Genomic DNA, 15654 nt, shown 5'->3' with positions numbered 1-15654 from the left:
TACAGCCGTGCCCTGCACTTGTGCACTGTTGGGGCAACATCTTCCACCCACCCTGTTCCCCCACGAGGGCAGAAGTGGGTATTGCATAGATAAAGTGTGGGCCACAGGCCCTAAACTATTTTCTCTCTGTTCCATTACAGAAACTTTGCTGACCCCTGCTTTCAACCCTAGCATGGCACGTTTTACAAACTCTAAGCTCAATACTGCTGACCTTTTAAACTTTTTATTTTGGACTTTATTAAATATATGCAAATGTAGAGAGACTGTAGAATAAGCCCCCTGTTCTCATCACCTAGCCTCCTCTATACTTCATCCCTGTACCCCACTCCCCATTGAATTAATTTGAAGCAGATCCAAGAATTTATATCATTTCATCCACACAAATCTCAGATGTATCTGCAGAAGTATTCAGCATATATATATATGTATATAACTATATACATAATTATATAACATGTCTATTGTAACATACTGTATACTACATGTGTGAGTGTGTTAGTCACTCGCTCATGTCTGACTCTTTGCAGCCCATGGACTGTAGCCCGCCAGGTTCCTCTGTCCATGGGATTCTCCATGCAATAATACTGGAGTGGGTTGCCATTCCCTTCTCCAGGGATCTTCCCAACCCAGGGATCAAACCTGGGTCTCCCACATTGCAGAAGGATTCTTTACTATCTGAGCCACCAGGGAAGCCATATATTGTATGTTACAATATTTTCTATATTACAATATATAGCATATTTAATATGTTATATTAGTGAAGTGAAATTGCTCAGTCATGTGCAACTCTTTGCAACCCCATGAACGGTAGCCTACCAGGCTCCTCCATCCATGGAATTTTCCAGGCAAGTGTACTGGAGTGGGTTTCCATTTTCTTCTTCAGGGATCAAAGCCAGGTCTCCTGCATCACAGGCAGACACTTTACCCTCTGAGCCATCAGGGAAGCCCAATATGTTATATTAAGTGTATATTTAATATAGTATCATATTATAATATGTAATTATATATATATATATCACACTGATATCACTACCACCTAAAAAATAAGGAAAACCATTTCCTTCACGTCACCACTACATGTTCAGGCATGTCGTACACGCCGGTTTTCAGTTTGTTTGTTCAAATCAGGATCCAAAGGGCGTCGATGTTCTGTGAGCGCTGACTGGTGCTGGCCATGTTGGAATCATGTACTCTTGAAAGAGAGGCTCTGATGGTATTTGAATGGCTTCCACCTCGTGTCCTGAGGGTGTAGCAGCAGCTTCTAGCCCACCTTGACCAGATACCTGGTGGATGTGTCCCAGGGGTTGGCTCCCCTGTTTCTCTTGCTGTTTTGTGCTTGGAGACGCTCAAGAATCTTGACTCCAGACACATGCCATGGAACTTGTAGTCACTTTTTCAGACTGGAGTAAGACAGGAAGGAATACATCTCTTTCTGTTAGCGACAAAGCGAGTGTGGTGCAGGATAATTAAATTTTTAAAAATTGGCTTTCTCCCTGATTCTGCTGAAGCATTTGGGGGAAGCATCTTAATAGTTTCAGTAACTTGAATATCTGGAGATAGAGTTGCAGCCAAACATCTTTTGAGGGGTCAGGAAGTAAGATTGGTACATCCTTTCACCTTTCGAAGGAAGGTACATGGCACTGTGGGCAAATGAACAGAAGCAGGAGTCAGGGCAAGGCGGGGGGTGTCCAGACCTCCTCGCTGAGAAATAACAAGCACAGATGCCAAGGCATCCCTGGTGGTCCAGTGGTAAAGGACCCGCCTGCCAATGCAGGGGACGCAGGTTCGATCCCCGGTCCGGGAGGCTGCTGCATACTCCAGAGTCTGTGAGCCACAATTGCTGAGCCTATGGTGTAGAGACTTCTGAAGCCCACGACCCACCTAGAGCCTGCGCTCCTAGAGATGCCCCGGTGGTGAGAAGTCCACACACCACAGTGAAAAGTAGCCCCCCCTCTCTGAAACTAGAGAAAGCCTGCGAAGACCAAGTACAGCCAAAATAAAGACAGAAAGAAATACAGATGCTATCGCATGGAGTGTGGTCCCCCGCCCCCCCCCCCAGGATTTTTTAAAATCTTCCCCCCCACCCGGACAAATTGCACAGCTTGTGGGACCCCAATTCCCTGACCAGCGATTGAACCTGGGCCATGGGGGTGAAAGCACAGAATCCTAGCCACTAGACCACCAGGGAAGTCCCACCCCAGTTTTACTGAGACTTCACTGACATACAGCACTGGGAAACATTTAGATATCCAGGACAATGATTCACATTTACCACAAAATGTTTCCTAAACACCCATCACCTCATATACATGCAAAAATATATACATATGGTGTTTACTGAGCTCAAAGCAGATCTCTATAGTGAAAACAACAAAGCACTGATTCGAATAAAACATTATTCCTGTTATTTGCGCTTAAGAATGAGAGGCGACATCTTTAGGATTTTAGTGTGCATAATTCCCTTTGGTGGTGTAGGACAGTGTATATTTGGTTGCCTAATTTGAAGTATATGTTTGTATGCCAACTATACACATCATGCTAGTATCCAAGTCTGTACTGTTCATTTCCCCTTGAGCATTTGGCGTTATGCAGTGTACACTCAAACAGACGTTATCACAAACCTCACAACGCTCGAGTGTGGATACTGACTATAGGCGAATTAGATATCTGGATCTAAGAGCAAGGAAAACTCACAAATAATAAATGTCAGAAGTAGATTACCAAGAGCTAACTTGTGAAAATCTTCAATTTTTATTTTTTATTTTTAAAAAGAACGGAAGGACTCTCTTCCACAACTTCAGAATAAGCTTTTTCGGGACTTTGCTGGTGGTCTGGTGGTTGAGAATCCACCTTGCAATGCAGGGCACGTGAGTTCCATCCCTGGTCGGGGAAGATCCCACGTGGCATGGAGCGACTAAGCTCATGCCCCACAACTACTGAGCCCACGAGCCATGACTGCTGAGCCCAGGTGATGAAACTGCTGGAGCCCAGGTGCCCTGGAGCTGGTTCTCCACAACAAGGGAAGCCACAGAGACGAGAAGCCCAAGAGTAGTGCCCCTGCTCGCTGCACCTGGAGAAAGTCCTGTTAGCAGCAACAAAGACCAATCAATAAAATAAATCAATACATCCTTTAAAAAAAATTAAAAAAGAAAGAATGTGCTTCTTTTCAGTCTTTCTTTTTTTTTTTTTCACACAAGGACTAGTTAATCTGGACACTAAAAATACAGCCAAGAAACAGTTGCTTCTTAGAGGCAAATAAACGAACAAGCAAAGTAAGGAACGTGACTGTAGCTGATGTCAGTGGAAGTGGAAATCAAAGTGCCTGGGTTTGCCTGCAACCATAATCCTTATCTTCTGAGTCTTTTTTCTTCCCCCTGTCTCTCCTGCACCCATCATCTCTGCCTCCCTCACGTCTTTCTCTCTCCCTCCCTATCTCCTATCCATCCATCCTTTCACCTGTCCATGTGTCCATTTGTCCATCCATCATTTTTACTGTCACCAGGTCCCCTTTAGGTCTGAGTCAGGAGCAGATACAAAGAAAGCGTTATCACCTGGTTGTCCCTTAGGTATCGTGGTCCGATCTGCGGTGTGGTTAGGGTTTCCGAGTTTCGTGGATGACATCTCCGCCGTGAACAGGACAGATGTGTGGCCAGCCGTCTTCTGCATGGGGAGTGCAGTAAGTGTGGCTCCCCTGGCCCCCCTCCCCACCCCTTCACTCCCCTCTGTTACACTGAGTCCTCAAAGTATGGTCCTGACCTTCCCACCAACCCAGTGCAGTTTTTAGAAAAGCTCAGAGACCCCCACCCTTACCCCACTGACCAGGGACCCTGCGGAAGGGGGCCTGTTTGTGATTTAACAAACCCTCCAGGGGTCTCTGGAGCTTCCCAGGTGGCTTACGGTGAAGAACCCGCCTGCTAATGCAGGAGATGTGGGTTCGATCCCTGGGTTGGGAAGATCCCCTAGAGGAGGAAATGGCAACCCACTCCAGTAATTTTGGCTGGAGAATCCCATGAACAGAGGACCCTGGGGGGCTACAGTCCACGGGGTCGCAGAGAGACAGACACCATGGATAGGACTTAGCATTGCAGCACGTCCCTGCCTTGCTTCTCCTGGGAAGGCCCTTCCTGCGCGTCCTCTTCTTTCGTCCTCAGCAGAAGGGAGTCTGGTTCAAAGTGCCAGGCCAGGCCTTTCGTCTCTGAGCTCTTCATCTCTCTGCCTACATGTGTGAGCACCAGGCAGGGCTAGCTGGACCAGTCCAGCTGAGCAGACGGGGGAGCCAAGGCCACATCCCAGCCTGGGCTTCCAAGGGTGGCCACATGTCTGCGGAGGGCTTTCAGGGACACGTGATGACCTCAGGGGAGGAGGCAGGGCCACCTGGAGCCTGCCCCCAGGGGCTGGGATGACATCAGGGGTGGGGCGGGGCCACCCGTAGCCTGCACCCTGGGGCTGGGATGCCGTTCTTCTGATTATAGCTCTGGATCCAGCTGCTGTACAGCGCCTGCTTCTGGTGGTTGTTCTGCTACGCGGTGGATGCCTACCTGGTGATCCAGAGGTCGGCTGGACAGAGGTATGCAGGGCGAGCAGCCGGGGTCTTCTGCCCTAGCTCATTGCCCAAGGGGAAGGTTGGAGAGGCCACGAGCACTCTTATTTCTGTAGGGTAGACACGGAAAGTGAAAGAGGAGAGCAAAAAAGTTGGCTTAAAGCTCAACATTCAGAAAACTGAGATCATGGCATCTGGTCCCATCACTTTATGGGAAATAGATGGGGAAACAGTGGAAACAGTGGCAGACATTCTTTTTCGGGGGCTCCAAAATCACCGCAGATGGTGACTGCAGCCATGAAATTAAAAGACACTTACTTCTCAGGAGAAAAGTTAGGACCAACCTAGATAGCACATTAAAAAGCAGAGACGTTACTTTGCCAACAAAGGCCTATCTAATCAAGGCTATGGTTTTCCCAGTAGTCATGTATGGATGTGAGAGTCAGACTATAAAGAAAGCTGAGTGCCAAGGAATTGATGCTTTTGAACTGTGGTCTTGGAGAAGACTCCTGAGAGTCCCTTGGACCTCAGGGAGATCCAACCAGTCCATCCTAAAGGAAATCAGTCCTGAATATTCATTGGAAGAACTGATGTTGAAGCTGAAACTCCAATCCTTTGGGCACCTGATGTGAACAACTGACTCATTGGAAAAGACCTTGATGCTGAAAAAGATTGAGGGCAGGAGGAGAAGGGGACGACAGACGATGAGATGGTTGGATGGCATCACTGACTGAAAGGACATGAGTTTGAGTCAACTCCGGGAGTTGGTGATGGACAGGGAGGCCTGGCATGTTGCAGTCCATGGAATCACAGAGTTGCACATGACTGAGCGACTGAACTGAACTGAGACACAGTCCGTCAGAACCTCTCAGTGGGCACTCCACCAAGAAACATCTAATGCCAGCTCGTTTTTGTATAAAAGGCAGAAGGCACAGTCAAAACAGCAAGGTATTCTTGCTGGGCACCTGAAACATTGCCAGTCAACTATATATACATATATATAAAGAAAAAATAGCAAAATATTTTCCAGGTGCCCCTTCCCCCCAAAACTGAGGATTTTAAAACCGTGGAAATAAGTAATTCAGTAAATTTCATATTTGGAACTGGACAGATACTAAAAAAGGGTTGGCATGATTCTGATGGTATCTAAAGGTTATAGGAAGAAGTTCTAAGAAGTATGTATGGATGTGTTATGCTAAGTACAGAGCCCAAGAATTCTGGATCTGGAGAGGGGGCTGTCTAGGAGGAATTACATAGTGGTTAGTGCCTTGGCCCCAGTAGGTTCAAGTTCCTGGCCCTCACTCATGCACCTCAGTCACTGAGTGACTGTTGGCAAGTTTCTGAACCTCTCTGGATCACCTGCAAGGCTTACTGCCTCTGCTCCTTCGGGGGGACAGGGTGGCGTGTGTGGGTGTACAGAGATGAAGGATGGGGATGGTTAAGGATGTAAGCATGGGGGTGGTAAGAGTATCAACTCTGCCAGGAATGATCAAGAGTGGCAGTGGAGAGAGATGGGAAGTTTCCCTGCTCTCCGGGAATGTCAGATGGCCACCCGTTTCTCAGAGACCTTCCTTGTGGTTTGGACTGAGCATTAAGGCCCTTGCACGTTAGGTACCGAGATGACCTCAGGAAGGACAGAGGCTGGGAACCCCTTGCTACTGGGGGAGCGGGGTCCCTAGGAGGAATTATGCCAGCTCATTTTTACAAAAAGAAGAAGGCACAATCAAAACGGCAAGGTGTTCTTGCTGTGCACCTGAAATGTCTGTCCCTCCTGTCAATCTTGAAAGCCTTCAGTTCAGTTCAGTCTCTCAGTCATGTCAGACACTTTGTGACCCCACGGACTGCAGCACGCCAGGCCTCCCTGTTCATCACCAACTCCCAGAGCTTACTCAAGCTCATGTCCATTGAGTTGGTGATGCCATCCAGCAATCTCATCCTCTATCGTCCCCTTCTCCTCCTGCCCTCAATCTTTCCCAGCATCAGGGTCTTTTCTAATGAGTCAGCTGTTCGCATCAGGTGGCCAAAGGATTGGAGTTTCAGCTTCAGCATCAGTCCTTCCTCAGGATATTCAGGACTGATTTCCTTTAGGATGGACTGGTTGGTTCTGCTTGCAGTCCAAGGGACTCCCAAGAGTCTTCTTCAATGCCACAGTTCCAAAGCATCAATTCTTCAGCACTCAGCTTTCTTTATAGTCCGACTCTCACATCTATACATAACTATTGGAAACACCATAGCTTTTCCTAGATGGACCCTGAAAGCCTTAGGTTAAGGGAAACAAACCAGACACAGAAGGCCACACTTTTTACACTTCCACTTGGATGAAATGTCCAGAATAGGTGAATCCATAGAGAGAGGTGGTAGCTGAGTGGTTGCCAGGGGCTGGGGGTGCAGGCGTGATGGGGAGAGACCCCCAAATGGGTGTGGGTGTCCTTTTAGGGGGATGAACATGTTTTGAAACTGGCCTGAGGTGGGGCTTGCATGGCACTGTGGATGTCCTAAATGCCGCTGAGTTGTTCACTGTAGAATGGTGACTTTGATGTTACGTGACTTTCACTACTCAGCACTAAGGGGTGAAGCAGCCATAGACAATACATACACTAATGGGCACAGCTGTGTGCCAATAAAACTTTATTTACAAAAGCAGGCGGAGGGCCGGATCCGTACTGAGGGCTGTGTTTAAACAAATAGACAAACAAAACAACCTCAGAGGCACAATCGGGGCTGTTTGCTGAGAGTCTGCTCTGCATGTGTTTTACCGCTGCTCGCAGAGTGCGAGGCCGGGCAGGTGCTGGACCTGAGGTTCTGGACCTGTATCCTCCCTCCCCAGCACAATCCTGCTGTACCACCTGATGACCTGGGGCCTGGCCGCCCTGCTGAGCGTGGAGGGTGCCCTGATGCTGTACTATCCCTCCGTGGCCAGGTGAGCCGGGGCTCCCCCGATGCCCAACCCCCATGGGGTGTCCTCCTGCAGGACGTGCCTGGGTGCTGACCCCACATAGGTGGGCGGGCCTTTGTCCAGGTTCCGTGCAGCTGCAAGCATCTGCCTGGCTCCTTGAGCCGGCCAGGGTCCCCTGCTCCTGCCCGTCACGTGTGTGTTGGGTCAGTGCTGTGCCCAGTGTGGATACAGAGCTTGAGGTGGGGCTTGCACAGCACCATGGATGTCCTAAATGCCGCTGACTTGTTCACTGTAGAATGGTGAGTTTGATGTTATGTGACTTTCACTACTCAGCGCTAATGGGTAAAGCAGCGATAGATAATACACGCACAAGTGGGCATGGCTGTGTGCCAATAAAACTTTATTGGCAAAAGCAGGCGGAGGGCTGGATCTGTACTGAGGGCTGTGTTTAAACAAACAAACAAAAAAAACAACCTCAGAGGCACAATCAGAGCTGGGGGTGCATCTCTTCTCCCTAGATATCTGTGATGGGCATGGCTCCCTCCTATCTGCTCTTGATTTTTTTTTGTCCTTCAAACCAGCTTCCTCTGGGCATGCAGGTGAGTTGAACATCCCAGGGCTGAGTTCCAGATGTCTGGGAGACTCAAAGGGTTGCTTTTAGAATAGCTCATTTTCAGCCTCTGCTGTCTACACCTTTTTTTCATGTCTCCATCCTGTGCTCTTCTGAACACACACTGGGAGATGTGGCCTCTGAAACTGTCTCAGACATTTCTTTGAGTCTGAACCCCTGCCCTTTACCATTTGTAAAACCTCAAGGTCCCTCTAAGGAGATATATTCTACATTTTAATGGAAAACTGAAAATCAGAGGTTGAACATGGTCTCTTGGTGGTTTTAAGGTGGTGTAGACCCAGGGAGGGGCTTTCTGGGTAGCTCAGCTGGTAAAGAGTCTGCCTGCAATGCAGGAGACTCCAGTTCAATTCCTGGGTTGGGAAGTTCCCCCAGAGAAGGGATAGGCTACCCACTCCAGTATTCTTGGACTTCCCTGGTGGTTCAGACAGTAAAAAATCCGCCTGCAATGTGGGAGACCTGGGTTCAATTCCTGAGTTGGGAAGATCCCCTGGAGGAGGGCATGGCAACCCACTCCAGTATTCTTGCCTGGAGAATCCCATGGATAGAGGAGCCTGGTGGGCTACAGTCCATGGGGTCACAAAGAGTTGGACACAACTGAGCGAATAAGCACAGCACAGCACAGACCCAAGGATCAGTGCAGCATGGCCCTTAATACAGATCGGGCCCTTAATACAGATCTGGCCCTTTGCCTGCTTTTGTAAATAAAGTTTTATTGGCACACAGCCGTACCCATTTGTGTATGTATTGTCTATGGCTGCTTTATCCATTAGAGTTGAGTAGATTTGACTCAAATCCACTAGTAGGTTCTAAAGCCTAAAATATTTCCTATCTGTTCCTTTAGAGAAAAAAATTGCTGACCTGTGGTGTAGACTGTTTCTCCCCATCTTTCTTAATTTCTTGCAGCTGCTCACTCAAATGTCTCCACAGTCCTATTGCCTTGTCAACTGTGACTACTTCCAGGGCTCTGCGTAGACCCCTCAAAATAATCTGCTCTCCCCAGGAGCCTTAAAAGGGCAAAGACAGAGTTAGCAGCTGTTACAGAGGGATGCACTTAATCGGAAAGAGAATCTTTATCACTTGCCTCCACCCGTGGGATCCTGGGGCTGTTTTATTTGAGCCCAGGTGCTCCAAGATTAACACAAGGCCTCCCCCTGAAGCATTTTAACTCTGCATCATCTCATCCTCCAACATCTCCACCCTCAATCATCCCCACCCTCTATCATCTCCAACATGCATCACCTCCAACCTCCATCATCTCCACCCACCATCATCCCATCATGCCCATCTTCCATCATCTCATAGGCCACCATCTCATCCTCCAACATCTGTACCCTATATCATCCCCACCCTCCAACATCTCCACCCTCAATCATCCCCACCCTCAACATCTCCACCCTCAATCATCCCCACCCTCCAACATCTCCACCCTCAATCATCCCCACCCTCCAACATCTCCACCCTCAATCATCCCCACCCTCCAACATCTCCACCCTCAATCATCCCCACCCTCCAACATCTCCACCCTCAATCATCCCCACCCTCCAACATCTCCACCCTCAATCATCCCCACCCTCCAACATCTCCACCCTCAATCATCCCCACCCCTCAACATCTCCACCCTTAATCATCCCCACCCTCCAACATCTGCAACATACACCACCTGCAAGCATCATCATCTGCAACTTCCATCATCCTGTCTTCTCTAACTTCCATCATCTCATCTTGTCTTCCACCATCTCTACTCTCCATCATCTCCACCTTCCATCATCTCATCTTTCATCATCTCCACCTTCCATCATCCCATCATCCCCCCCATCATCTCCACCATCCATCATTTTCATCCTCCATCATCTCCATCCTCCAACAGAACCATCCTCCATTATCTCCATCCTCCATAGTCTCCAGCCACCATCATCTCATCTGCCTCATGTCCACCCTCCACCATCTCCACCATCCATCAGTCTGCCCTCCACCATGCCATCATCTCCACCTTCTGTCATCCCATCATGTCTAACTCCATCTTCTCCCCCTCCATCATCACCACATTCCATCATCTTCACTCTCCATCATCTCCACCTTCCCTCATCCCATCATGCCCACCCTGCATCATCTCATCCTCCAACATCTTCCCCCTGCCTCATCCCCACCCTCCAACATTTCCTCCATCATCTCCGCCCTCCATGAGCTCCAACTTCCATCATCACATGTCTCTAACCTCCATCATCTCATCCATAATTATCTCCACCATCTATCATGTCCACCCTCCATAATCTCTGACCTCCTTTATGTCATCATCTCCATTATCCCATCATCTCCTGCCTCCATCATCTCATCTTCCACCATCACAACCTTCCATCATCTTTCAGTTCAGTCGCTCAGTTGTGTCTGACTCTTTGTGACCCCATGAATTGCAGTACACCAGGCCTCCCTGTCCATCACCAACTCCCGGAATCTACCCAAACTCATGTCCATCAAGTCAGTGATGCCATCCAACCATCTCATCCTCTGTCCCCTTCTCCTCCTGCCCTCAATCTTTCCCAGCATCAGGGTCTTTTCAAAATGCCCTCCATCATTTCCACCTTCCATCAGTCCTCTCTCCTTCTACCATCCCAATCTCCTCTAACCTTCATCATCTAATCCTACATCACCTCCACTCTCCATCATGTCCAGATTCCATCATCCCATCATGTCACCCTCCGTCATCTCATCTTCCTTCATCATTCATTCAGTCCAGTTCAGTCACTCAGTCGTGTCCAATTCTTTGCGACCCCATGAATCGCAGCACGCCAGGCCTCCCTGTCCATCACCAACTCCCGGAGTTTACTGAAACTCATGTCCATCAAGTCGGTGATGCCATCCAGCTCTCTCATTCTTTGTCATCCCCTTCTCCTCCTGCCCACAATCCCTCCCAGCATCAGAGTCTTTTCCAATGAGTCAACTCTTTGCATGAGGTAGCCAAAGCCCTGGAGTTTCAGCTTCAGCATCAGTCCTTCCGAAGAACACCCAGGGCTGATCTCCTTCAGAATGCACTGGTTGGATCTCCTTGCAGTCCAAGGGACTCTCAAGAGCCTTCTCCAACACCACAGTTCAAAAGCATCAATTCTTTGGCACTCAGCTTTCCTCCCAGTCCAACTCTCACATCCATACATGACCACTGGAAAAACCATACCCTTGACTAGACGGACCTTTGTTGGCAAAGTAATGTCTCTGCTTTTGAATATGCTATCTAGGTTGGTCATAACTTTTCTTCCAAGGAGTAAGTCTTTTAATTTCATCATTACCCTCCATCATCATCACCCTCTATCATCTCCATCCCCCATCATCTCCAGCCTCCACCATCCCATCATCTCCTCTGCACCCTCCATATTCTCTCCACCCTCTATAATCTCCACCCTCCACCATCCCATCATCTCCTCTGCACCCTCCATCTCTCCACCCTCCATCATCCCATCATCTCCTCTGCACCCTCCTCTGCACCCTCCATCTCTCCACCCTCCATCATCTCCACCCTTCATCATCTGCATCCTCAGAGCACTGTGCAAGCTCCCACCCTCACTCATCTGTCCCTCATCATTCGAATCTCATCTTTTGTTCCTCCTGTTTCCCTTTCTCCCCTCAAGCCCTTGTAGACCATGGTTTAGCTTTCACAGCTGAAGAAGAAAGCTTCATTTAAAAAAGAACGCACCATGTTCACATGGTATTGCCATCCTTAGGGCAACAAAAGGTGGGCACTGCATTGTTCACGCCTGTTTTCTTGCATTCTCCTGCCACTTTCATCTCTGGCGTGCGCACTCCATACTGATGAAAGCACCGGCATCTTTATCAAGCCGTCCTCCCGGACCTCCAGGGCTGCGCCTTCCTCTGGTTTTCCACCTCATCTGGGGTCAGACCTGAGCAACTTCTCCTTTGGATGCCCTTTCCCCCTTTCCCACTTTCTCTACATTACACATTTGTTCAGTGACACTCCCAGCCTTGGCAACATAGCTGTGTGTGGCACACCACCATGTCATGTTGCTGACGGATGAGTCTCACAACCCATCTGTAGACATTCCTGTCTTTCTTTCTGAAAAGAACCACCAAAATGATTATGGGTCACCTTGAGAACAAGTGTCCTGAGAAATAGGAAGCTCGGGTGTTTTCAGTTGTTCGAGGGCAGAGCTTGGATCTTATTGATGATGTCAGCCAGGCCTAGCATGTAGTAAAGTGCTGAGACCTAACTAGTCTGTTGAGTACCTTTGTCTTGCTTGAACTGTGTGTGTTTTCTTTGCAGGGGTCCCACAGAGGTGTTGTGGTGGGGGTGGGCATCCACCATCCCATCTTTTCCTGTCTTTACTTTTTTTCCAGCGGGCAACTTGAAAAGCGGCCTGCTTTCTGAGACAAGACAGAACTGTGATTGATCCTCCTTCTCCTTCTGTGACTTACTTGCTTGTCCACAGACAGGAGGAGATGAGTCAGGTTTCCTTCCTGCAGCCAGAAGTGATCTGTGCATTTCCCTTTGCACTTGGGTCCTCTTATCTCGGCTTTCAGATAAAGCAGCGGGTTATTTCAGGTAAAGCCTCATTGTTGGAGAATGCCTCTGTTTTTCTCTCCCCCCACCCCCCACCAGGTGCGAGAGGGGCCTGGAGCACGCCATCCCCCACTACATCACCACGTACTTGCCGCTGCTACTGGTCCTCGTGGGCAACCCCATCCTATTCCGAAAGACAGTAACTGCAGGTAAAGGGCAGGGAAGCTTCCCTGGGGATGAGGCCACGGGGATGAGCCCCAGGTCTTGGGTCCCTGACCTCATCTGTCATCCTGCAGAGACTAGCAGAATAGAGTCGGAGAGAGTGAGTGGGTTTACATCAGTGACAGGGAGCAAGCCTACTCAGTCACAGGCTAGATGAAGTCTTTGCCAGCATCCGTTAGCGCACGGCTCAGGGACCTGTGGACTTTTCCCTTCTACCTGGACTCACCCTGGGTCTGTCCTTGGCGTGCCCCAAAGACCCAGTGTCCTTGAAACCTGGCGGAGGGGGAGATGGGAACAGGAGAGGAAAGGAAAGGTCAGCTGTTGGCGAGGGGTGGAGATGGAGAGGGCTATCCCCGTGTTGTCTGGGCCCGTGTCTTCTCCCAGCTGGGCAGGAAGCAGGAAGGGGCCCACAGGACATGAGTCAGAGGCACCAGAAAGATCTGGGCAAGAAGGTGAGTCAGCAGACCCGGAGGAGGGGGACTGCATTCCAGCCCCCTACCCCATCCTTGAGGAGACGAGCCCTGGGGCAAGTCTCCAGCCCCCTCTTGCCCTGTGGGTCCCTCACGGGCAGAATCAGGATAAACAAACACACCTCCGCAGAAAGGTCACTGGAGGAGCGACTGGACTGCAGAACGTTAAGCGATATGCTCTGCTACTTAGGGAGACATCACCAAGGCTCTTTGGGTCTCTCTCTTCATATCTGTGTTGAAAACCAGTGTGTGTACGCCTGTCACTAACACAACACTGGAAATCAACTCTACTGCAAGAAAAATTGAAAAACACACAACCCCCCTAGTGTATTAGAAAGAAAGAAAGTGAAGTCGCTCAGTCGTGTCCAAACTTTGTTACCCCATGGGTTGTAGCCTGCCAGGTTTCTCCATCCATGGAATTTTCCAGCCAAGAGTACTGTAGTGGGTTGATATTTCCTTCTTCAGGGGATCTTCCCAACCCAGGGATTGAACCCTGGTCTCCTGCATTTTAGGCAGATGCTTTTACTGTCTGAGCCAAATACAGCTTTTTTAAAACTACTGCATTAAAACATAGTGATTAAAAAATAGTGATTCAATTACATCAAATAAAACAAAGTGTAGAAAAAAACACTGGAAAGAAATACAGTAAGATGCTAATAGTTGTCTTTGGGGGATGATAGGTTATTAATTTTTTTCTAAACTTTTTAAATATTTTTCAACTTCTGTAAAGGAGGAATGCTAACTCTTTCAACATTTTAAAATAGCAAGTATGAGACGCACATTCTTTCACTGCAGGGGGCCTGGGTTTAATCCCTGGTTGAGGAACTAAGATCCCACATGCAGAGAGTCTTGGCCAAAGAAAGAAAGAAATCAAGGATAAATTATTATTATTTTAAAATTTTTTGGCTACACTTTTCAGCATGGGGCATTATAGTTCCCTGATCAGAGATCGAACCTTCACCCTCCGTGTTGGACGCATGGAATCTTATAACCACTGAACCACCAGACAAGTCCCCTAGTGAATTATTCTTATAATAAAAATATTTTTTTATATTTGTATTTTATATTTATAAAATAATTTTTATTATAAAGATAAAAAGTATAACCTGTTAAAAATACAGTTCCTGAATGAATAAAATCCAGATAAAATTGGGGGTGTAGTTAACAGCCTGTACCAGCATTGTGTTCTTCATGCTGACCAACGTGTGGTTGTGGAAGATGCTAACACTGGGGGCAGCTGGGTATAGCTATATGGGGACTCTGCTATCTTTTTATATCTTGTATAAATCTAAACAATTTCAAAAGTGAAAGTGAAAGTTGCTCAGTCATGTCCAACTCATTGTGAACCCACGGACCATAAAGTCCGAGAAATTCTCCAGGCCAGAATACTGGAGTGGGTAGCCTCTCCCTTCTCCAGGGGGATCTTCCCAAGCCCAGGGATTGAACCCATGTCTCCCACACTGCAGGCAAATTCTTTACCAGCTGAGCCACCAGAGAAACCCCAGAATCCTGGAGTGGGTAGCCTCTCCCTTCTCCAGGGGCTCTTCCCGACCCAGGAATTGAACTGGGGTCTCCTGCGTTGCAGGTGGATTCTTTACCATCTGAGCTATCAGGGAAGCCACAAAGACTTCAGAGTAAACCTTTAAAAGCTATGTATTCCCCCCGAGTGTCTGAGAAGCACCCCGCCCCGCCCCATGCAGTGGTGAGAGAGGCATGGCTGGTATCTTGCCTCTTGCTCTCCAGGGTGACTTGCGGGGTCCCATCAGGTTTGCTGGCCTTTGCAAATCATGAACATCACACGCCATTCCCCTCTGCTCTTCACAGTGGCCTCCTTACTGAAGGGAAGACAAGGCATTTACACGGAGAACGAGAGACGCATGGGAGCCATGATCAAGACCCGATTCTTCAAAATAATGCTGGTTTTCATCGTTTGGTAATGTGTTTCTGTTTCTTTAAACTGTCACTGGGAGGTGAAATGCAAACCACTTGTAAGATGCCTCCCCAAGTGTGACCTGAGTTCCAGAGGCAGAGTCTTGGGAGACAAAACCTTCTGAGGCTTGTCCAGATAGCCCTGGAGGCAATGCTGTCCAGACAGGAAGGCCAGTCTACAGCCGTAACCTTCTGGAAAGAAATTCATGTCCACTCAAATTATAGAGAATCCCTAAGAACAGAAAATCCTCACTTTTATGTGGTCACATCCCAACCACTTGCCTCCAGAGTATTGTCCCATCGCCGGGGGTTAATGTTCAAATCAAATGCTTCATCATGCCTTCTAAATCCATCTTTTATTTTTGCATCCATCTTTGTTTTATTTTTTAATTAATTAATTTTTTTAGTCGTTGCTGCAGTGTGAGGCAGGTGGGATCTTACTTCCCCGGCCAGGGATTG

At 48.4% G+C, this 15654-nt stretch overlaps 1 protein-coding gene and 1 long non-coding RNA gene across 7 annotated transcripts in view; one reads left to right on the top strand and one right to left on the bottom strand.

Annotated features, from left to right (window-relative positions):
• Window positions 1-15654, top strand: part of GPR143 (G protein-coupled receptor 143) — a 47526-nt gene that overhangs the window by 20630 nt on the left and 11242 nt on the right. For 4 of the 5 annotated variants that reach the window (XR_011446097.1, XM_070289713.1, XM_070289710.1 and 1 more), the window contains 5 exons: window positions 3567-3676; window positions 4473-4567; window positions 7368-7460; window positions 12674-12783; window positions 15091-15199. Coding sequence is in view for 4 of the 5 variants with exons in the window: in XM_070289713.1 (XP_070145814.1) it covers window positions 3567-3676; window positions 4473-4567; window positions 7368-7460; window positions 12674-12783; window positions 15091-15199 (517 nt within the window). In the remaining variant the exon portion in view is untranslated. The remainder of the gene's footprint in view (window positions 1-3566; window positions 3677-4472; window positions 4568-7367; window positions 7461-12673; window positions 12784-15090; window positions 15200-15654) is intronic. The other variant, XM_070289712.1, reaches the window with a different exon arrangement.
• On the bottom strand, window positions 2729-13633 carry LOC138431419 (uncharacterized). 2 transcript variants are annotated; one of them, XR_011253687.2, is made up of 5 exons: window positions 11753-13633; window positions 8926-9071; window positions 4539-4650; window positions 3552-4216; window positions 2729-3082 (listed from the first exon to the last, which is right to left on the bottom strand). It is a non-coding gene; the product is annotated as an uncharacterized lncRNA (long non-coding RNA). The 2 variants fall into 2 exon arrangements; XR_011253688.2 differs by having other exon boundaries at window positions 12490-13339.

The sequence above is a fragment of the Ovis canadensis genome, chromosome X, assembly GCF_042477335.2.
Source record: "Ovis canadensis isolate MfBH-ARS-UI-01 breed Bighorn chromosome X, ARS-UI_OviCan_v2, whole genome shotgun sequence".
Taxonomy (NCBI): domain Eukaryota; kingdom Metazoa; phylum Chordata; class Mammalia; order Artiodactyla; family Bovidae; genus Ovis; species Ovis canadensis.
The sequence above is the reverse complement of the archived record's forward strand: the minus strand, read 5'-3'. Positions and strand labels throughout refer to the sequence as shown.